At 39.4% G+C, this 23,275-nt stretch overlaps 1 protein-coding gene across 5 annotated transcripts in view; it reads right to left on the bottom strand.

Annotated features, from left to right (window-relative positions):
- PRRG1 (proline rich and Gla domain 1) overlaps positions 1-21,413 on the bottom strand; it is a 157,013-nt gene extending 135,600 nt beyond the window's left edge. For 2 of the 5 annotated variants that reach the window (XR_005214624.1, XM_037822217.1), the window contains exons 1-2: positions 12,063-12,091; positions 10,844-10,922 (exon numbers count right to left, since the gene is read on the bottom strand). Coding sequence is in view for 1 of the 5 variants with exons in the window: in XM_037822217.1 (XP_037678145.1) it covers positions 10,844-10,851 (8 nt within the window). In the remaining 4 variants the exon portion in view is untranslated. Of the gene's footprint in view, positions 1-6,374; positions 6,470-10,843; positions 10,923-12,062; positions 12,108-21,299 lie in introns of those variants that run through there. The other 3 variants (XM_037822218.1, XM_037822220.1, XM_037822219.1) reach the window with 3 other exon arrangements.
- Between the last annotated feature and the right edge of the window lie 1,862 nt (positions 21,414-23,275).

The following is a 23,275-nucleotide window of genomic DNA, read 5'->3' as shown; positions in this document are numbered from 1 at the left end:
TGTACAACTATGTAATGGTACTGTAAACAATCGAAAGTACAATTTGTTTTGTATGACTGCGTGGTATGTGAATATATCTCAATAAAATGATGATTAAAAAAAAAAAATACTGATATCTTGCATATATAAAGAAATCCTACAACTCAATGACAATAGTACAGACAGCCCAATTATAAAATGGGCAAAAGATATGAAAAGACAGCTCTCTGAAGAGGAAATACAAATGGCCAAGAAACACATGAAAAAATGTTCAGCTTCACTAGCTATTAGAGAGATGCAAATTAAGACCAAAATGAGATACCATCTAACACCGGTTAGAATGGCTGCCATTAAACAAACAGGAAACTACAAATGCTGGAGGGGATGTGGAGAAATTGGAACTCTTATTCATTGTTGGTGGGACTGTATAATGTTTCAGCCACTCTGGAAGTCAGTCTGGCAGTTCCTTAGAAAACTAGATATAGAGTTACCATTCAATCCAGCGACTGCACTTCTCGGTATATACCCGGAAGATCGGAAAGCAGTGACACGAACAGATATCTGCACGCCAATGTTCATAGCAGCATTATTCACAATTGCCAAGAGATGGAAACAACCCAAATGTCCTTCAACAGATGAGTGGATAAAGAAAATGTGGCATATACACACGATGGAATACTACGCGGCAGTAAGAAGGAACGATCTCGTGAAACATATGACAACATGGATGAACCTTGAAGACATAATGCTGAGCGAAATAAGCCAGGCACAAAAAGAGAAATATTATATGCTACCACTAATGTGAACTTTGAAAAATGTAAAACAAATGGTTTATAATGTAGAATGTAGGGGAACTAGCAATAGAGAGCAGTTAAGGAAGGGGGAACAATAATCCAAGAAGAACAGATAAGCTATTTAACGTTCTGGGGATGCCCAGGAATGACTATGGTCTGTTAATTTCTGATGGATATAGTAGGAGCAAGTTCACGGAAATGTTGCTATATTAGGTAACTTTCTTGGGGTAAAGTAGGAACATGTTGGAAGTTAAGCAATTATCTTAGGTTAGTTGTCTTTTTCTTACTCCCTTGTTATGGTCTCTTTGAAATGTTCTTTTATTGTATGTTTTCTTTTTAACTTTTTTTTCATACAGTTGATTTAAAAAAGAAGGGAAAGTAAAAAAAAAAAAAAAGAAAAAAAAGAAAAACAAGGAAAAAAAAAAAGATGTAGTGCCCACTTGAGGAGCCTTTGGAGAATGCAGGGGTATTGGCGTACCCCACCTCGATGGTTGCTAACATGACCACAGACATAGGGGACTGGTAGTTTGATGGGTTGAGCCCTCTACCATAGGTTTTACCCTTGGGAAGATGGTTGCTGCAAAGGAGAGGCTAGGCCTCCCTATAATTGTGCCTAAGAGCCTCCTCCCGAATGCCTCTTTGTTGCTCAAATGTGGCCCTCTCTCTCTAACTAAGCCAACTTGAAAGGTGAAATCACTGCCCTCCCCCCTACGTGGGATCAGACACCCAGGGGAGTGAATCTCCCTGGCAACGTGGAATATGACTCCCGGGGAGGAATGTAGACCTGGCATCGTGGGACAGAGAACATCTTCTTGACCAAAAGGGGGTTGTGAACGGAAATGAAATAAGCTTCAGTGGCAGAGAGATTCCAAAAGGAGCCGAGAGGTCACTCTGGTGGGCACTCTTATGCACACTTTAGACAACCCTTTTTAGGTTCTAAAGAATGGGGTAGCTGGTGGTGGATACCTGAAACTATCAAACTACAAACTACAATCCAGAACCCATGAATCTCGAAGACAATTGTATAAAAATGTAGCTTATGAGGGGTGACAATGGGATTGGGAAAGCCATAAGGACCACACTCCACTTTGTCTAGTTTGTGGATGGATGAGTAGAAAAATAGGGAAAGGAAACAAACAGACAGACAAAGGTACCCAGTGTTCTTTTTTACTTCAATTGCTCTTTTTCACTTTAATTATTATTCTTGTTATTTTTGTGTGTGTGCTAATGAAGGTGTCAGGGATTGATTTAGGTGATGAATGTACAACTATGTAATGGTACTGTGAACAATCGAATGTACGATTTGATTTGTATGACTGTGTGGTATGTGAATATATCTCAATAAAATGAAGATAAAAAAAAAAAAAAAAAAGAAGGGGTTATCTCATTGACACCCAGAGACTCTGTACTGACACAGAAATTAAACAAACTTACACTACAAACAAGAGGACCCATCAAGTGCTGCAGCCTCTCCCTCTATCAAAATTCAGTTCTCAGAAGGAAGGAACTGAAAGCTAAAGATTTCTAGAAATCACAGAATCCTAGAAAGTGGATAGATCATTTATGGAATCCATCGCTTACAGAGTTACATGGTTTCCATACTGTTAGGACCAAGTTCCTGGAACCACATTCTCTTGTACTACTGATTATTTCTACCTCTGACTATATATCCTTGAACTTGAAAATGGCCAAAGTAAGTTTAATTTGAAACCATGAGTCAGACCACACTTTTAAAATAGATGCAAAGAATTTGAAGAAATAGCAAGAAATAGATTTGTCCTTGAGGTTTAATATGGTGAGCCTGTTAAAATACATTCAACGTGTGACATAATTAATAGGACATATGCCAGAACATTTCTGAGGGAGAACCCAATCATGAACATCATGAACATGGCATTGTAGACTATCTATACAAATGCCACTCATGATGCCTTTACCCCCTGCCTTTCTCTGGTGTAAGGGCTTCTCAAACTCCCTTGAAAGTAAGGGTAGCCATGTGACCCAGTTCTGGTCAATGTGATGTAGAGAAAGTCTTTTGTTCTAGAGACATACTTCTGGCAAACTCTTCTGCCATTTGCCCTCTTTCTTCCTGTGTGGAATATAGACATGAGGCGTGAGGTATAGCCATTGTAAAATCATGAGAATGACAACATGCTAAGCATGGTGGACTGGAAAGACAGAAAGATATGGGTCCTTGAAGACACCTGCCCTGAATTATTTACCTCCAAATGTGTATTTTTAGATAGCTACTGTTATCTAAGCATCTAGAGCTGCATCTCCTACTACTTGCAGCCAAACACATTCCTGCTAATATATCAGGAATAGACACATGAATAGTAACTGATCTTTACACTGTGGTAGAATCAGATACATATTAAAAATGTAATAAACTCGATGTAAATGCTATAAAAGATGTAAGGGATATATTAAGGAAAGAGTGGTCAAGTCAATTGCACCCAGGAAGGATAGAAGGCCGCACAGACAAGGCAACACTTGAGAATCTTGATAAAGGAAGACTTGATTGAATAAAGGGAAAGGAGTAAAGGGAAAGAACACCCTATCCTGCTTTCTTTCCAACACTGCTACCCTCAATCCCCATGCTAAAAAAAAAGTAAGGAAATCTGGGACATTGTAATATACTCTCCATTTTTCCAACAAAAAATAACAAGGACTTACCAGTCACACATTGTGTCAGAATGCAATGATTTTCTAAATAGACATAAAACCTGCCCTCGTGTTGCTTACAGTCTAATGGATATTTTCACAAGTATCTCAATAAACCTAGTAGTCACAACTCACTGGCTGCACAACCATGCCCCAGATAAACTGTTGTTTCTGGCCTATAAAAAATATGATTTTCCAAGTCTCCCAAACTAAAATCTACTCTTATTCTTTATTGTCTAGGAATCATCTCACTCCTAGAGTACAGAGAAGGACATCATGTTCTTTGTGATCATCAAAAACCTCAGTGCAATTATGAACCTGGCAAAGATCCCAGGAGATTAAATCAGTTTATTTTGTAACTCACAGCTTCAAAGCCTTGGGAGACAATCAGGATCCAAGTACTTAAGAAAATTACCTCACCATCTCTTCACCTCATTTGAAACTGCATCTGAAATGTCTAGCTGCAGTTTTAGCTACAATCTTTAGGCAATCTTAGAAGAGGCACTCCTCCCACATACCAATTTAGTTACTAATTTGAAAAGAGAATTCTCTTTGGCCAAGCATTTCGCTAAACTTCATGCAAACATTATATGATTCTAATATCAGGTGCTGCTTATTCTCAAACAGACATCCGCCCTGTCCTCCTTACCACACAGACACTGTGAGACATGAGAAAAGTCCCTTGAAAATACAACTCCTTACCTCCTAATCAACTGAAGCATTAATCTACCTCAGAGATGTGAGAGTAAGACAAAGGTAGTAAATACTGTGATCTAGTACAGAATCAACAGGAATGCAACTGGGACATCAGGAGAATCAAACAAAAATCCATTAAATTATAGAGTCCTTCAGAATTATTTGGAAAAAATATTGAATCCACATGGCAATGTGTATGAATAGCCAAAAAAAAAGGCATTCTTCATTTTAATACCTTGTTATTCAGTCTAAAATTGTTTTTCACATTTTCAGTGCTTACTCATGCAATTAAAGTCTCAAAGCAGCTTGGGGGCACTGGATTTTAACCCAGGTTACCTCAGGGAGAAAGATGCTATTTGCAGGGGACTCGTAGCTACTGGCCACTGCAGCCAACAGCAAGATGGCTACTACAGCCTCTTAATGAACCCAGAAGTCCCGAGCCTTTCCAGAGTTCCCCAGTCTGCCTACCACACTGAGACCTAGGGCAGACAACTGAAAAGGGTTTCTGAGATATGATGCTGAATGCTTAATCTCAGGAAACAGTTCCATACTACATCTCCTTTACAATAATCACACTGCAAATCAATGCCAAATCTCTAATTTTAGTGACAGGCCAGTGTGGCTGCTTTGACCTTATTCCTATTCAAGAATGAAGAGTACCTAAATGCAGCCTGTAAATCACCATAATGATATCAAAACTCCACATAATCTCCTACACACAAATTAACAAGAGGGAAATGAGTCAAAAGTCACATATAAAGTGTTTCAAATTGAATTTTGATTAATTTTATATCCCTTCAACACTTTAACCCAGTATTAGAGACACTAATTCTTTGCTATGCTATACTCTGAATTCTTTGAAAATTTCTATAACCTGCTAATTTCTATACACATTTTAAAGGTGTTCATGTTAATAATCTCATTTACTTTGGTGGTCAGGTGAGACAGCAAACTACAAAATGAACCATATTTAATTACCAAGCTCTCTATTCCCTACAGTTCTTCAACAAATGAGTTAGACAGAAGTAGGAAACAACCATCACAGGGATTGCTCACAAACAATTCATGTATATAGCATTATATTAAAAAGTATAAAATGGACAAATTAATCTGCTATTTTAAATGGCTTGAAATGTACTGGCTTTGTTATCTACATGAGTACAAGAAGAAAAAATACACAAATATTTTCTTTACCTAATCATCTTGTTTCTGAGATAATCAAAACATTCACCCTCAGCTAATTTATTAATGGCTATTATTATTGCTAATCTCAAATAATAGATTCAACTAACATTTACTGGACCTTTAACTTTATGAGAGGCATTATACTAAGCACAGTAGAATCTAGCCTTTGATTCAAAACAGCCATAAATAGGTTAAAAAAAAAAAAAAAACAACAAACCTCCAGGTTCTGTAAAAAGTTATTCTATTTTCAACACAGCTTACAGAGGTGGGCTCACAGAGGTTGCTTGTCTCCTTTTTGGAGACAAGATTCTGCTTGAATCCAAAATGTCTCCCCTCCTACTCCCCCTTCTATGAAGAACAAGAAACGATGACATCACAAAATTCTACTTTTATCAACTACCAACATTCACTGAAGGAACTCATGGTCCTTGATGTCTCTAAGAAGCTATTCAGTAAAGCTCTTTTTTTTTCTTCTCTTTTTTTTCCCCCTCAAGGAAATAGTCCTCAAAACTTAAAATTGTTTCTATTTCTGGGTATGATGAACTAAGAACCTATAGGACACCCTTTCCTCCTCCTTTCCCCCTCCCTCACACAGAAAACAACTACAAAACCAGGATACAACAGAAAGAGAAACAAACTTAAGGTCCTGTAGAGTAAACAGAAAGCACACAAACTCTGATGGGGAACCCAACATTGCTAGGAGGAAGAGAGACAGGGAGCTCTACAAATAAGTTTTCATCTCCATGGCTTTAGCCTGGGGCTGACTACAGCACTTGTACAGAGCAGCTGGGGGAGGAGGGGGCACACATTAAAAAACCCTCATCTTTCTGAATGGGGAACCAGAAAAGTCAAGGTGGGGGAATCCCAGAAGAAAGAGTCAGACAGGAAATCCTCAAACTCTGTCTACCCACAACTCTGACCATACCCTGGACCATGCTTGTGTGGAACAGAGACAAAACAAAGGGACAAATGTTGAACTGAGATGGGAGCCGCCACCCTAAAGCTACTGTTAAGTGAAGAGAAGCAGACAGACACTGGTGGGGAGTGTGCACTCACCTGCAGCAGAGTAGAGGGTGTGCCTTTTAGTCTAGGGCTAGGTACAGTCCAAAATGCTTGCAGCAGAAGTGGACACATCTGAAAACCCCACAGTCATTGAGGCCTGGAGAACCAGAAAAAAGTATCCAGGGTACCATGAGCATTTAAGAAAAAAAGCCAAAAGGTAGATCCCTAAACTCTATGTACATCTCTGACTAAACCCTGATCATGCTTGCACACCCGCCAGACTCTTAGCAACTCTCCCCAAACGAAAAAAATCTAAACAGAGACCAGAGTTGCTGCACAAAAAACATAGTTGGCTGTTCAAGCCCAGCCAAGAAAACTAGCTGCTAAAACAAAGGAAACAATACTTATCCGAGAAAAATAACATAATTCAGAATCTCCAACTTAACATTCATAACATCCAAGATATAATCCGAAAGTACCCTGCATAAAAAGAATCAAGAAAATGAAACACAGTATCAAAAGAACAGAAAATCAATCTAGTCCAACCCCAAGATGAACAAGATGAGGATTTTAAAGTGGCCATTATAATTATCCCAAATGAAGTACATGAAAACATGTTTCCAATTCATGAAAACCTCAGCAGAGGAATGGAAAGTCTCAGCAGAGAAATAGAAGCTATATAAAAAAGGAAATTTTAGAAGAAAATTAAATTTTCTGAAAAAAAATCATTGCATGGCCTTAACAGCCAAATGGACATGACACAGCCAAATGCACATGACAGAGGAAAGAGTAAGCAAACTTGAAAACAGAATGTTAGAAATTACACTGTGAAGAAAAGAGACAAAAAAGATTGAAATAAAAAAAACAGAGGCTCAGGGGCCTAATCAAATAGTTATACATAAGTATTATCAGAATATCAGAAGAGGAGAGAGAATGGGAAAGAAAAACTCTCTGAAGAAATAATGTATGAAAATTTCCCAAAATTGATGAAAGACAGAAACTGACACATAGAGGATACTAAATGAATGCTGAGCAGAATAAACACAGACAAGCCCATTCTGAGATGCATAATAAACTGCTGTAAGCCAAAGATAAAGAGCAAACCTTGAAAGCAGCAAGAAGAAAATAACATATCACTAGCAAGAAAACAACAATCCGATTAATGGTTGACTTCTCATCAGAAACCATGGAGGACAGAAGAGAATGGAAAAACAACTTAAACGCTTGGGGACAGGGGGTGGATGCCAAGCCAGAATTATATATCTATAGCAAAAGTATCAATGAAGAGTGAAAGCAAAATAAAAATATTTTCAGACTAAGATAGATAGATAAACAAATAAATAAATGCATTTGTTGCCAGCAGACCCGCACTATAAGAAGTTATTTAGACAGAAGGGAAGTAATACCAGATGGAACTGGGCTATTCAAAAATGAATAAAGATAAATTTTAATGAGTGGAAAAGTTTCTGTTTCAGGTGATGAAAAGGTATAGGTAATGTATTATCAGCTTTGGTAGCACCACAGTGTGAATGTAAGTACTACTAGTGAATTGTACACTTGAATATGGTTAAAATGGGAAATTGAGTTGTATATTTATTACTACAATAACAAGTTTTTAAAAATGAATAAAGAATATCAGAAATGGAAATAGCTGGGCAAATGCAGAAGATTTTGCTTTTTCCATTTTGAAATTTTTATAAACCAAGGAACGATCTAAAACTAAAATGATAACAGTGTCTTTGTGGGGTGTGTGTGTTTTACATACAACTATAACATAAAAGACAGGGGTATGCGCCAGTAAGATTTCAATATTTTACTTTAAGTAGTGCATTATTATCTAAGTGGACCGTGAAAAGTTATGGTTGTATATTGTAATCCCTAGGATAGCCACTATAAAAATAATGCAAAGAAGAACAGCTTAAATATCAATAGGAAAAATTAATCAGTATTCTAAAAACATATTCAAATACTCCAAAAAGAAAAAAAAATGCAAGAAAGAGGAACAGAAGAAGAAAAAACAGAAGAGACAAGTAGAAAGTAAAAAATAAAGTTAAACCCAAATCCAACCATACCAGCAATTACGTTAAAGATTACTAAACAAAACACTACAATTTAAAGGCACAGGTTGACAGAATGTAAAACAAGACACCAACTATATGCTGTTTACAAAAGATTCATTTTAAATATAAATATACACAGAGGAAAAAGTAAATGGATGGAAAAGACATACCTTGCAAAGAATAAGCAAAAGATTGGAATGGCTATTAGTAGCAGAAGACAAATTTCAAAACCAAATGTATTACCAGAGATAAAGAGGAATACTTCATAGTGATAAAAGGGCCAATTCAAAAGGAAGACATGATCACAAATGTGTATGTGCCCCATAAGAGTTTCAAAATATATGAAACAAGAATTGACAGAACTGAAGGGAGAAATAGACAATGCCACAATTATAGTTGGAGATTTTAACATCATTCTCTCAGCAACTGATCAAACAAGAAAAAAAAAATCAGCAAAGACATTGAAGACCAGAACATTATCAGTCACCTTGACCTAATTAGTATTTACAGAAAAATATAACCAATAATGGCAGAATACACATTCTTTTCAAGTGCACATGGTACACTTACTAGGAAAGACAATATTCTAAGCCATAAAACAAGTCTCAATAAATTAAAAAAAAAAAAACTGAAATCATACAGAGTATATTCTCTGACCACAATGTAATTAAATTAGAACACTGTTTTGGGGAACCCAGAACCATCCTCAAGTTTGGTGATTGACCAGAAGGACTCAAGGTTATTTATACACATGGCTAAGATTTATTACATCAAAGAGTACAGAGTAAAAGCATGAGGAAAAAGATATGCATTGGGTAGAGTCCAAAGAGGTCAGACACAGGCTTCTAAATATGCTTCCTCTCTAGTAGCGAAATACAGGGACATGTGCAGAATATATCTGCCCAGGGAAGATCATTTGAATCTCAGGGTTCATGGCTTTTATGGAGGGCTGGTCATGTAGGCATATCTTGCTATGCAACCAGCACAGTAACCGAAACTCAGGACCCCAACAATGAAATCAGGTACACATCATCAATCTTGATGTTTGTACAAAGCATTTCTGACAAGTAGTTACAGCACGATCCATTGCTCCAGGTGTACAAAAAAAAAAAATCAGCATTAACATAAAGAACCTTTGAAAGGCCGCATTTTCAGGGGTTGACCAAGAGTCAATCACAGTTCCAGGTTCCCTTGGAGAGACAAAGGAATTGGCAACCAGACCTGCTGTGGCCTTTCCTCACATATACCCCTGTTAACACCAGGAAAACCCTAAATATTTGGAAAGTAACACTACAACTCTAAATAATCATTGGGCCAAAGAATAAATTGCCAAAGAAATTAGATAATAATTTGAACTAAATAATCATTAAAATACAATATATAAAAATCTGTGAAATGTAGTTAAAGTAGTGCTTAGAGGGAATTTATAGCCTTAGAAAAGAACATAATGCAAAATCAATGAGTATTGTAGAAAATTTTTCAAAAACATATAAATGGAAATTACCTTCCACCTCATCTTCTATTTTTACAGATCTAATGCCCAAATAGGAATGTCTGGTAGAAACTTGTGACTGCAGGATCTATGTGCGGGAGGCAACCATGTATTTAAAGTGCATCATTCTGGGTAGGCCCAACCACTGTTTGGTTCCTACCATACTCAGATGTGTGTGTGTGTATGAGAGAGAGAGAGAGAGAGAGAGAGAGAGAGAGCGAGAGAGAGAGAGAGAGCGAGAGAGAGAGAGAGCGAGAGAGAGCGAGCGAGCGAGCGAGCCCTTCCATGTGTGTAGCTAAGACTTTCTAATGAGCAGGTCTTAATACCTTCCTTGGCCGGGCAATGTGAGAAAAGCAATCCAGAGTAATTTCAATAGTAATCCCGGGCCTCTGTCCACCTGCCACATTGGAGGCCCCATACTGCCCAGAGACAAGTATAAGGCTCAAGGAGTTTCCCTTGGTACATATAGCAACCAGGTATTTGGCCAGTGGGAGCCCAACTGTGTCACACGGTCAAGCATTCCCTAAGCAGCAGTATGGTGGCCACCAGGGCCAGAAGTATTACCACTACAGCTGTTCGAGTAGCTTGCCATAATTCCATAGATTCAGCTGGTAAGGAGATAAGCCCAAATGGATTCAGACAATTTATTACTTACATAGACAGCAAAAGCAAGATAGGCATGGTGTCAGATCCCTGAGTCCTTAGTCCCACAGGATGATACCTAACTGGAGGGGCCAGATGACAGAGAGCCTAAGCAATGGGTTTGTTGCTGTTGAAGAGCCACCTATAAAGTAAACCCAAGCAGTTGTATAGATATACACAGAAGCCTGCAGTTGTACCCCATGGGGTACAAGGTGGAAAGACCTGCACCCAACTGAAACTAGAAGATGGGTGAGAGTGGCTTTATGGCAATTTCCTAAAAAAAGGGATAAGATAACTGCTTCATGGCAGCTCCTCAACAAACAGCTTACCTCCCCATGCTCCAGGAGGAATCAAAGGGCACTTTGCCAAGACTTGGGTCAGATTACAGTCAAGCGTTGCCCCCATGGCCTGTAATGAAGAAGTGTCAGGTTGAAGAGGGCTGAGCGGTGAAGCTATTCTTCTACAATATGCTGCTGGACTTATTTGGTTCTCTGTGAACCAGAACTAATAGAATGATATTCAATTCCAAGACTTTCTAAGAGGTGGCACTGAGTTTTTCAGTTGGGCCCTCAATTAGTTAAAAGAAAGTGATAGTGGAGTACGCTGAGTGTGACGTTTTTAACAGAACATCCTTTGTTACCCACTTGCAAAGGCAAATGGAACTAAACACTCCAAATGCAGGCACTCTTGAAGGAGGGGACCTATTTGTGGGAAGTGTATGCAGTACCCAACGAAGGAAGCACCAGCACCAAATCTGACTTCCCTAACCTTGGTCCCATGGAAAGATACTCTCAGGGTCTTGTAATCCTCCCTGGAATTAATGCTGCTGCTTCTGGTCAAAAGGAGGAAGGTTAGATCAAAGGCTAACCAGGGCTAACATCTACCCCAGACAATGCTAACACCTTGGGTCTAGAACCCTAAAGTTGCAGAACAAGCACAAATCAGAGCTGTCTGAGACAATCTGCCTTAGTCCTGGATGGCTGGGAACCTCCACCATAATACGTTTGAATCACATTTCATTAAATACAGATATGGATAGACAGATAATGGATGACCATAAAGCAACTAAGATTTACCTCTGCCAAAACGGAGGCTAGAAGTACATTAACTGTTGGCCATCTTATTAGAATTTATGGCTTCCATCAATACTACAAGAGGAGTTATGGTAAACATTGTTGGAATAAAAGAATGCAATATTCCTTATAAAGTTCTATTAAGACTAAGTATAAGAAGGGAATGCTTACGATTTCTTTGCTAATATTATACAGGGACAACATCTAAATTAAAGCTGTTTCAAGACAATACATATACTATTTTAAACAAGTCCTGCCTAGTGTGTTTGATGAAGAGAGAAGCAAAACCGCATACTACTGTGCTAATGTAACAGGAAAAAAATGTAACACCATCATATGAAGTCCAGCGACTACAGCACAAGAAAGAGAAACCACGGATAGATCCAGAGATGTAGGTAAGAGTTAGCCACACAGTGTCACTGGGGAGGCCCTTTGTGAAGACTGAAGAGGAAAAAGAACTCATAAAACAACTTACGTTCTGTTATCCAGCTGGGAAAGAAAGTGACAATGGGGGACAATCCACACAAATCTTGAGCGAGTTCTGTGGGTGTGAAATTACAATGAAAATTCAAGAGAATATACCTGTCTTCACTAATTAAGAGGGCTACAAAAGACACTAAAATAAGCTAAACCTATAATACAGCATAAACTCTCTGAGAGCAGTTTAAGTCATGATTATCATAGTCAGCTAGATGTTAAATGAAAAGTAAGTTGATTTTAATTCCAAGGTTTAAGTTTTAGATAAAAGGCTGGAATAAGACCTGCTTAAATGACAATAAGATTATAATCACACATTATGCTCATGAAAAGGAGATAATGAGAAAGAAAGTTCACTCTCTTGCTATCCTTGCATGAACCAACAAGGAGTAGAAGCTCAACTGACACAGAAAAGCACCACAGAACAGAAACTCCTTTGGAGGGGGTGATGCAGATTACTGTTGGCTACTTAATTTAGGGGACTTTACTCCAGCAACAAGACTGTGATTTTCTCCAAAGGAGTGGCTAAGGGAACTCCATGTTGTTGTATTCCTGTTTATACCCAGGCTGCTTCTTACCCAAAGGTCTCATCCTGAATATAGAGCCTCCTTCCTATTTAACAATATGGGAAATAAAGGAGAAGCAGATATATCTGTGGGGTAGTGAGCCAGGGGAGTTCTGTTTTAGACACTTTAGTTTGAGGTAGGCAATCATGTACATGACCCTGGATCTTTAAGGAAAAAATCTGAGCGGATATAACTGTGAGAGTTTTTAGTGCGCCAAATGAAGCTGAAGCCATGGAAATTGATGGCATTATTCAGGAAAAGCGCAGAAGCCAAGGAAGGAGTTTCAGGGAGTGAGTGAGTGAGAGAGGTCAAATAAGGTGAAGCAGGTAAATGATAGCCTTATTTTGGAGGTAGAGTTCATCAAATGATATGAAAGAAATGCACTGACTAAAACCCATCTTTTTCTTCACCAGAAGACTGGATCTATGATTCAAATACTTATATTCATCACCGTGTTTTAATAGAAGGGGACAGGGGACAATCTCATCAACAAATATTTATTGAGTACCTACCATATGCCTACCGCTATGTTAATTATGCACAGGAAGATTACCATTTCCCTTTCTAACTCCACTTTCATAGCATCCTCTCATTCATTCATTCAACATTCATTAAGCACTTAGTGCATGCTAGCTAGACCATAATGTTTGATTCTTGCAATGCATTCATAATAAGTATTCAATATACATTTTCTTTTCTTCAGCACCAAGTTTTACTGTCTGTTTACTGTGTGAAACTAAGAATAGGAAGTGGCAGCAGAAAAGTATGCTTCGTTCAACCAGGCCTTCTTAAAGAGCTCCATGCTTTAGCGTCAGAGACCTGCATTGGATTTCCAGCTCTACCATATACTTCCCAATGTGACCTTTGGAACTTAACCTCTCTGAACTGCAGTTTCCTCACTATAAAGTGGGAATAAATGTCATATACCTTACAGGATAATAAAAAAGATGAAAGTAAAACATTTGGCATAACACAGATGGATTATTGTTAGTTATTATTATGGAAGATAATCCATGTGGCCAGGAGTTGCTTGAGAGTGGAGAAGGAAAAAAAATAGTTTGGGCAATCTTCTGAATGATGAATTGTCACTAAATTCATATGAAAGACAAGGCTGTCAAGTATAGGTTTGGGCCCCAGAGGAAAAAACAAAATCCCACTGTACACAGGATTTGTCCCCAGTCTCCTCATGGTCTGCTGAGGGCCCTAGTATCCTCTTCCTCTTGTCAGCCCAGTTGAAGTAAAGTAGAGACCTACAGTCTAGGGGTATTCAGCATCCTGATTCCTGGTTTGCAGATACCATGTAGACAAAGACAATATAGATGTTCTGAACCCTGGCTAAATGGGGTTAAGATTCTGGCAAAAAAAAAAAAAAAATAGCCCCAGTTAATTGGTTAAGAACTCAAACAGAAAAACCAGAGGCCAGCTCGGAAAGGTTGGACACACAATCTTTGCGAGAGTAGACAGTTCTGTCTGTACGAGTGGATGGGCCTACACTTCCAGGAGCACTGTGCAGGGTGGTGCCTGCAGGTTAGAGGCTTGTGGCATACATGGACGGGCAGATTTCAATTAAGGGCAGGCAATAAATGACTGGGGAGACCAGTTAAAAGGCTATGACTATAGTGTTAGGGAAGAACTAATACACCCTGAACTAGGAACAATGGGAATGGACTATTCAAAACTTTGTAACAGTCAATTCTATAAATTGGGTGAACATTCATAGTTTAGAGAAATACAGAGAAAATACTATGAATAAATATTAACACCTACCATTTGTCTTTCAAGTTAAAGAAACTTTAAATTTCAAAGAATGTTAATTTTTGCAATACAATTCATGTTAATGCAACAAAAACATTTGTATTTTCGGACTACTTATGAACCTAAAGAAATTATTTTTTTACTTTTATATGAAATAATATTTTCTTGATTAATCCTGGGGAAAGTGAAGATACCGAAACAGGATAAAATTACATAGGAAAGTAAATACACACTTGCCAAAGTCATTATTCTGGCCCCATGAGTAATACTAATACAGAAAAAGAAACATGGAATATATTCCATTAACTATTTTTGCAGCGATAGCAAATTTTAAAACTAGGCATATGTTTCTAACTTTGCCTGCTTTCTCCCTGAAGCAAACATGTCAGAGAGGATTACTGTGGCAAGTTACTCAGATGAATTTTTTTACAAAATTGGAATGCATAACATTAGAAACCAAACCGCAAAGAGCAGGCATAACTGGAGATAGATTGGAGCAGATTCACAGAATATAAAGTGCTTTGCATAATAAAGCTCTGTCACTGAAAAAGGAGGAGTTGGGTATGTAGGACTCCAGTAAATAACACATTATCTTCTATGACGCAGTTTTGAAAGAAGGGAAGAAATAAAGCACAGGGAACTTACTCCAAGTCAGGGATTTAATATATAACATATTTTCCTAAAGAAATCCTAGGTTCTAAATCTGAGGCATTTAAAAATGTGCCTAAGAAATTTGAATTCTTATTTAAATTCTGCCCCATTTAAAATTGTCAAGTTTTTCAAAAAGATGAGTGCTACCTAAAATTCATCAGTATTTGAATGAGTGTGAAAATAACTATACCAGTTATTACCACCCAATAATAGAGAAAGGAAAGCAATGATTGAGCATTTTTTAAAACTCTGATTATCTCAGCCCAGTGGCACTTTATATGATTCTCACTCATTATGCTCCATAACATTCTTGAGAAATACCATATTTCTATTTTACAAAGGGTAAAACAAGCATACCCCTAACACAGCAAAGGTGTGTTCAATAAATTAAGGTTTGACAAATATAATACAAAGTGATTTGCTAAGGATACTTTAAAAGTCAACTTGCACTGGCAATATTATTTCTCTCATCCCAAGGTTTTCAGGATAATTGAACCATTTTGTCATTGTAGGAAGTGTTGCAATACCAAGAGGTTGTCTTCTAAGCCCTAACTAGGAAAAAAAAATCGTAACATTAAACCAGGAGCTAGTATTTCTTGTCACAAGCCCTAAAAGAAAGCATTTTATCTTGTCTATTACTCACACACATATTCAAGTTAGCACACATATATGTGCAACAATGTGTCCTTTTTAACTTTGTCTTACCATAAAATAGCCTGCAACTTAAAAGGCAATATGAGAAAATTGACTATACTGCAAACATTTTATCCAAATATTATCTTTAATTTTCTATACTGATGGCAATAACCATTTAAAATGTGAAATAATGTTTTCTTCCAGCTTCCAATTCTGAAAAGACAACACTTGACAGAGAACTAAAGGACAATTTTCCATTTTTCTCTCCTCCAGAGAAAATCTACACAGGGACTTGAGGTATTCAGAGCATAGGAAGCAGTTGAAAATGGAATGAACTAAAGCCTTCTTATTTACTCCAAGTACTGTCGGTGGACAAGCAACATCAGCATCGCCTTGTTAGAAAGGCAGAATCTCTGAGCCCAACCCAGACCTCCTGAATCAGAATCTGCATTTTAACAAGATCCCCAAGGATTCATGTGCACACCAAAGTTTCAGAAGCATCAAACTATGGATGTATCTCACAAATGTAATACTGAGCAAAAGAAGTGTGTACCTATATTCCTTTGAATAGTAGTGTATATCTATAAATCTATATATCTATGAATGGTAAAAAGGTACCACCTCAGAACCTTTCTATGTGCTGTTCTTTGCCTAGAAAGCTCTTTCCCTAAATAAATAGCTCTCACATTTCCTATAGGTCTTTGGTAATCAGTGAAGTCTTCCCTGATTATCACTCTTCAACACACCTTATTCACCCATAGGTAAAAGTCTATAGGTACCTATAAATGCTCCCCAATTCACCCTCCCTGTTTTATATTTTCCAAAGAATACACTATGACTTAATATATATATTTACTAATATTTTATCTGTTGTCTTCCTCCCTTAAATAGGGCATAATTTATGCTCTCTGAGGGCATAAACTTCCAATAAAATGCAACTGTTTTATTTGCTATTGTATCCTCAGTGCCTAAAATAAGACCTGGCAATTGATAGGCATGCAAGTATTTGTTGAGTAATTGAATTAAAATCATATAAGAACGTACAATATGGCGGTCTAATGGCATGGTCTGGGGCAATATCATTGCAGCACAGCATATCTAGACAATTTACATGACAAAAGTTTTTGAAAAATACAATCATGTGCAACCATTAGAGGTAGCTGGAATAGCTGAAATTACCAGTTTATTTGCCAGCATTATTAAACTTCCAAAATCCACTCTAAACTAGGGTTCACAGACAACTTAAGTTCCACTGAAAAACAGTCGTGTATAAAACTTCCTTAAAGAGTTTCCTCAACTTCATCCCTCTCTACCTTTAGATTTCTTTTTCTTCACTCATTCTTTTCTCCTCTCTTCTCCTGGTACCCCCGATTCCATTCATTCCTGCTCTCTGGCTCCAGTACTCTGTTCCATCAATTATATCCTCTGAGCAATTATATCCTTCAATCATTCCCCTTCCACAGCAAGCTTTTCACCTCACTTTATATACTCTAATTTTCTTGATCTCTTGAAATCTATAAACTCCCATCTTTTTCTTCCCCTTTCTCTTCACCAACAATTTACTGACAAAAGTAGGTTATGTTTACTGTCTCCACTTTCTGACCACCATTGCTCAAAGAAGTGGTTCTTAACTAGGGTACACACCAAAATCTCCTGAAACATTTTCATTCCAGGTTCCAAGCTCTGAAATTCTGATTTGATGGGTTTATATTGGGGGTGTGGTGGGGACAAGCATAAGTACTTTGCTCCCTGCAGGAATCTGATGCCCTTCTGGTCATAATGATAATGTGTCACCAACTGAGGAGTATAACTATTTACTTGATGGGTTTATATTTGGGGGGTGGGGGTGGGGGCAAGCATAAGTACTTTGGAGAAAACAGCACCCTCCAAGAATCTGATGCCCTTCTGGTCACAATAATGGTAATATGTCACCAAGGGAGGAGTATAACTAAATCACCCTCTGCCCCTGACACACACCAAAAAACAAACCAACAAAAATTCCTGGTTACCAAATCCAACTGTCTTTCCTTAGTCCTGTCTTCCCCAAACTTTACAGGATATATGACATTATCTCTTTTAAACTCTCTCTTCTCTTCTATAACTTTTTGATCTTTTGCCCTCCACACAACTTGTCTGAATGCCTCCTAGATCAGTGCCACTCAGTGTGATCTCTGCAGGCTGGCATCATCACAACCACATGGGAACTTGTTAGAAATGGAAATTCTTAGGTCCCATCTCAGACCTACTGAATCATAACTCTGGGGGTGGGGCCCAGAAATCTGTACATTCTTGTGATTATTGGGCACCCTGAAGTTTATACATGGGAGGAATCTAGAAATACAGGACTAGAGCTAGAACAAGGTGGCAGATGACCATACATCCACATTTTGAAGTTAACTGCTTTTGAAATGATGGTAGCACATAAGAAACAACAAATAACAACAACTACCTTTTAACAGCAATTAGTATGTGCTACACACTATGAAAAGCTGTTAACTTACCTTATCTCACTTATCAGGTAGGTATTATAGTGATTTTTACAGATGAGGAAACTGATGCTTAGAGAGAGAAGTTTAACATCTTGCCTCCAAAGTCTATGTCCTTGACCTTGATATTATTGACATTAACATTGATATTTTGTCTCCCACATAGAGTGAGAAGGAAAGAGAGTCTTGGACCAAATTCTGGGAAGAAAACTCAGTGAGGTAACTAAGGTTGCCTGTCAAAGAATTAGAGGGAAAACCAGAAACATGGGGAGGAAGTATAAGTGAAGAGAGTTTTAAGACGGTATTATCATAGTAGTTTGGTTTGTAATAATATTTTCCATGGATGGGTTTATAGATAACAGAGGATAGAGAATTTAAAAATAAAAATGTTTTATGGACTCTACTCATCCTTTCTGAGTCCCAAGTTTTATCCATTAAAAACCAAACACTGAGTTGAAGTGTTTGGGGGAAACACTGGTTAATATCATAAAAAGGTGAAGTGGAAAAAAAAGTGTTTTTACATTAAGGAAGCCTTACTTGCCATCTACATGATGATCTTACATCCTTGTTCCAGTGTAAGTGAGGATCGGTTCATCATATTACCTGGGACATCAACATTTTACTAATCATTAGTGATTATAACTGTGATTATTAGAGTATTACAGCATCTAGTTCTAGGGGGCAAATATTCAACAATTATGACCAAAAATTCACTTAACTCACCTGGGCCTCAATTTCTCATCTGTCATCAATTCCTTATCTATCAAAATCAGGGAAGGAGTAAGTCCTTTCCTAAAAATGAACACTCCCTAAATGGATGAAAATTTAATTCAATTACATAAGCATTTACTGGATGCATAGTAAAGGTAAGGCAAAGTGTCTATAGGATACGTGAAAACTTTAAACCAGCTCTTGTCCTCAAAGAATTCACAATCTAATATGGGAAAAACAATGGCACATATAACTAATAAAAGATATCGACTATGATATATAATATAAAATTTTCTTAAATCACAGGCCTATGTGAATTTGGAAAAAAGCACAGTTAATTCCAAATTGGTGGTGTAGGAGAGGCTGTTAAAAGCAAGAGGATTTCAAATAGACACTGACAATGTGATATGGAGATGGTCAATCTAGGTGGTTTGAACAAAGTCTGAGTACTTTCAAAGAGGATTAGAAGTCAGGTGTGGCTGTATAACAGTGTTTGTGGAGATATAGGAGGAGATGAAGAATGACAAGATAGGTAAAGACCAATTGCAGAAGGCTTTGAATGCCTGGCTAGGTAAATTGGACTTTACTCTGTAGGCAGTGGAAAGCCACTGAAGATTTTGAAGTATAAAAATAACACGAACAAACCATCAGTTCTTCCAGAAGATAAAGCAGATGGCCAAGAGAGGAGAAACCTAAGGAAGGGAAAACAGTTAAGAGGCTACAGAACTCATTCAAGCAAGGTAATAAGGATCTGAATTAACCAAACCTGGAGAACATTTCAAATTTGGGGGTGGGGGGTGGGGTGTAGGAATGGTAAGACTGAAGTAACTGAAAGGATGCTGATGCTGCTGGAGTTTAAAAAGACCTGAGGGTCTTGAAGGATGAATAGGAGCTCATCAGCCACTGAAAAAGGTGAAACCACTTCCCAGACACCCCCACCCAGTCAACTTGGTAATGTTAGTGGCATATAACTTAAAATAACAGGAAAATAAAGAAAAAACAAAATAAAATTATAATAATATAAGAAGAAATCCTGTTTGCTTCATGCTTCATGAAAAAAAATTATCTTCAAACACATTTCAGATCTAAAGTAAATGTTTACAAAACAGGATTCACAATCAAGGGAAAGGGGTGAAGGAGGAAGTTCAGCTTGTTTGGTTGTATTAAGTTAAACCAAAAGAGTAAAAAATATCAATATCTATACTTGAGAACCCATATACTATTGCTCAAAAAATTCCTAAACTTGAAAATGAAAGCCTATGAAACTGTATCCAATATTACAGTATTTGCCCTAGTGTTTTGTATTCCTAGTATCACTTAAGAGTTCTAAAGTGAGTCTGCGCAAGATCCTGGCAGGTCTTTCCCTATCCCCACACCCAATAATCCACTCTTGATTGAAACAATCAACGCAGCCTAATTAACTTTTCACTTACCCTCACTTGCGCACCTTCACCTACTTCAAAATTTGACTTGACACTATGACTATCACAAGGCAGTGATTTAGCTCTAAATTTTGACACTTCACTTCTTCAACCTTTCATTAAATTACTCCCTCTCAAATTCCATTAGTTTCGCTTTTCTCTTGAAGGGACGGTAGAAAACACATCAACAGCACAATCACAAAACCAATGGCTGCAGCCAGCGTCCGAACACACACACTAAACTCCAGTCAGATCCTTCTCGTGGCTCTTTCTACCAAAGTCAGCAGACCAGGAAGGGGGAAAAAGGCTGAGGCAGGAAGGTTGTTGCTTTCCTTCCTCTCTCCCCACGCCAGCCCCCCTTCCTCCCCTGTCCCCCAGGACCTCACCGCGACCTCGCACGCCCCCCTCGACCGTCCCGCCCCGGCCGCTGCTGTCACCCGCCACTGCCTAGAAAACAGTCACAGCCTTTGTTAAAATGTCCAAGAGCACAATGGACCAGAAGACGGACACATTCCCGGGGGCGGGGTGAAGGAAAGTCACATGTACACCACGCCTTCCTTGGCACTAGCCCGGAGCGACAGCCCACCGCCCCCAAATCCTCTGCCCCGCGACGGGGAACGTTCTCGGCAACTCTGCACCCCAGAGGCAGCGCGGGGGAAAGGGAGGGGCCCGGGACAGCGCTCAGGGGCACCAAACAAGAAGGAACTTGAGGCTGGGACACCCTCCAGCACCCTTGGCCAGCCTCTCGGTCCTGCCGAGCCCGAGTGCGGACAACCAGCCTCCGGAACCCCTTCCTTCCATTTTTCTCCTCATACACGCCCTCACCCACTCTTGCCACCACGCACACCGCTCCCGGGCCGGACTCTCTCGGCCAGCGCCGTCACCCTCGGCTTCCCCTCCCGAGACCGAAGGCTCTCCAGCCACTCTCCCCCCACACCATGCTCCCTCCCAGGGCGCTCGCCCGAACTGTGTTCCCCCGCTTGGTTCCCCGCGCGGCTGCCTCACTCACCACGCGCCACGCGCCGCTACTCTGCGATCCGCCAGCCGCCCGCCGCGCCTGCGCGCTCCCACTGCCACCGAGCAGACCCAGAGCCCGAACCGGACGGGAAAGGCGGCGGGAAGCGGCAGGGGCAGGGCGGGGGCGGGGTTAGGAGAGAAGGGGCGGGAGCAGGGGAACTGGGAAACGAGGGGCGGGGCCAGGTGGGGTGGGAATCTGAGGGGCGGAGCTTCCGCCGTCTCCTCTGGGAATCCGGAGCGCTCTTGGTAACCGGTTGGAGGGCTTCACTTGTAGGGTCCGTTTTTAATACTGACAAAGAAGCTGTCGAGGCCACTTGGTGCACCCCTTTACTCACTCTCGAGAAAGCCAGGCTTGGCCGCGGGGTCAAGCGGCCCGCCCACCTCTCCGTCGAGTCACTCAAAGTCCCCGCCAGCCTTTCGCTCTTTGGCATGCCTATCTCCCTACACATTATTCTTTTCTGGTCATTTGTCGTCATCGCGCCGTCCTCAGCCCTCCCGAGCTGAGGGGCATGGAAATTTCTCACCCACAGCCCGCCTAGGCAGGGCAACCTAGTTACCATGCCTCCTAGCTGTGTGCGAGCCGAGACCGTGGTTGGGACTACCCAACCATATTGCCCACTGTTACAGCTCAGAGAATTGCCCTTTCTTTGAAGACAAACTCTCTTGCCCCTGATTCTGGACGATGTTTGGTGACGATAATATGCTTTCCCATAAAAAGAATCTTGAACAAACCTACCCAAACATCTTGGGACGAAAAACTCGAGTTGTCAACTAAGATGGCCCTCTTTGACTCTACTTTTTAGATAGCCGTCTTAGAATCTGAGCCTTCTGAGAAACAATATCCTGCCTGTGTTGTTAGGTGGACTTTTCCCTAATGTTGGAGATTTTCTGGCATTTGGCATTTTAAGGAGGCCGACTTGATTATTTTTCCATGCTGCAGCTGTGCTTACTTTTTTTTTTTATTAAATTCAGTTTTATTGAAATACATTCACACACCATACAATCATCCATGATATACAATCCACTGTCCACAGTATGATAACATAGTTATGCGTTCATCACCACAATCTATCTCTGAACATTTTCCTTACATCAGAAAGAACCAGAACAAGAATAAAAAATAAAAGTGAAAAAAAAAACACCCAAATCATCCCCCCATCCCACCCCATTTGTCCTTTAGTTTTTATCCCCATTCCTCCACTCATCCATACACTAGATAAAGGGGGTGTGATCCACAAGGTCTTCACAATCACACTGTCACCCCTTGTAATCTACATTATTATATAATCGTCTTCAGGAGTCCAGACTGCTGGGTTGGAGTTTGGTAGTTTCAGGTATTTACTTCTAGCTATTCCAATACATTAAAGCCTAAGATGTGTTATCTATATAGTGCATAAGAATGTCCACCAGAGTGACCTCTCGACTCCATTTGGAATCTCTCAGCCACTGAAACTATTTTGTCTCATTTTGCATCCCCCTTTTGGTCAAGAAGATACTCTCAGTCCCACGATGCCGGGTCCACATTCATCCCCGGGAGTCATACTCTGTGTTGCCAGGGAGATTTACACCCCTGGGAGTTGGGTCCCACGTAGGGGGGAGGTGTGCTTACTTTTAAAGTCTGTGCTTTTTCTATTTAGAATTTAGTCAGCTGTGGCATCCCACATGCCTTCAGAGCATCCATTAAAACAACACACCTAAGTGAATTCAAAGACAATTGGGCTGTAGATCCAAAGTGATTTATCCAAACTACTTCTCCTTTCTTCATTTTACTTCAGCTATCATGGAATGGTATTCTCAATTAGTTTATTGAGAATAAAAGAACTGCCAAAGGGTCACACCAGTAGACCCTCCAGTAAGTATTTTGACTGTGAAGGGAGCATTTTGTGGGAGAACCTAGCAATTGCCTTTGGAGATCTGAATATCCTCAAATTCTTCCCATTAATATCTGTGGTTCTACCATTTGTGTAT

Source organism: Choloepus didactylus, chromosome X (assembly GCF_015220235.1).
Source record: "Choloepus didactylus isolate mChoDid1 chromosome X, mChoDid1.pri, whole genome shotgun sequence".
In the NCBI taxonomy this organism is placed as follows: domain Eukaryota; kingdom Metazoa; phylum Chordata; class Mammalia; order Pilosa; family Megalonychidae; genus Choloepus; species Choloepus didactylus.
Note: the sequence above shows the minus strand (reverse complement) of the source record. Positions and strands in the feature narration are given on the sequence as shown.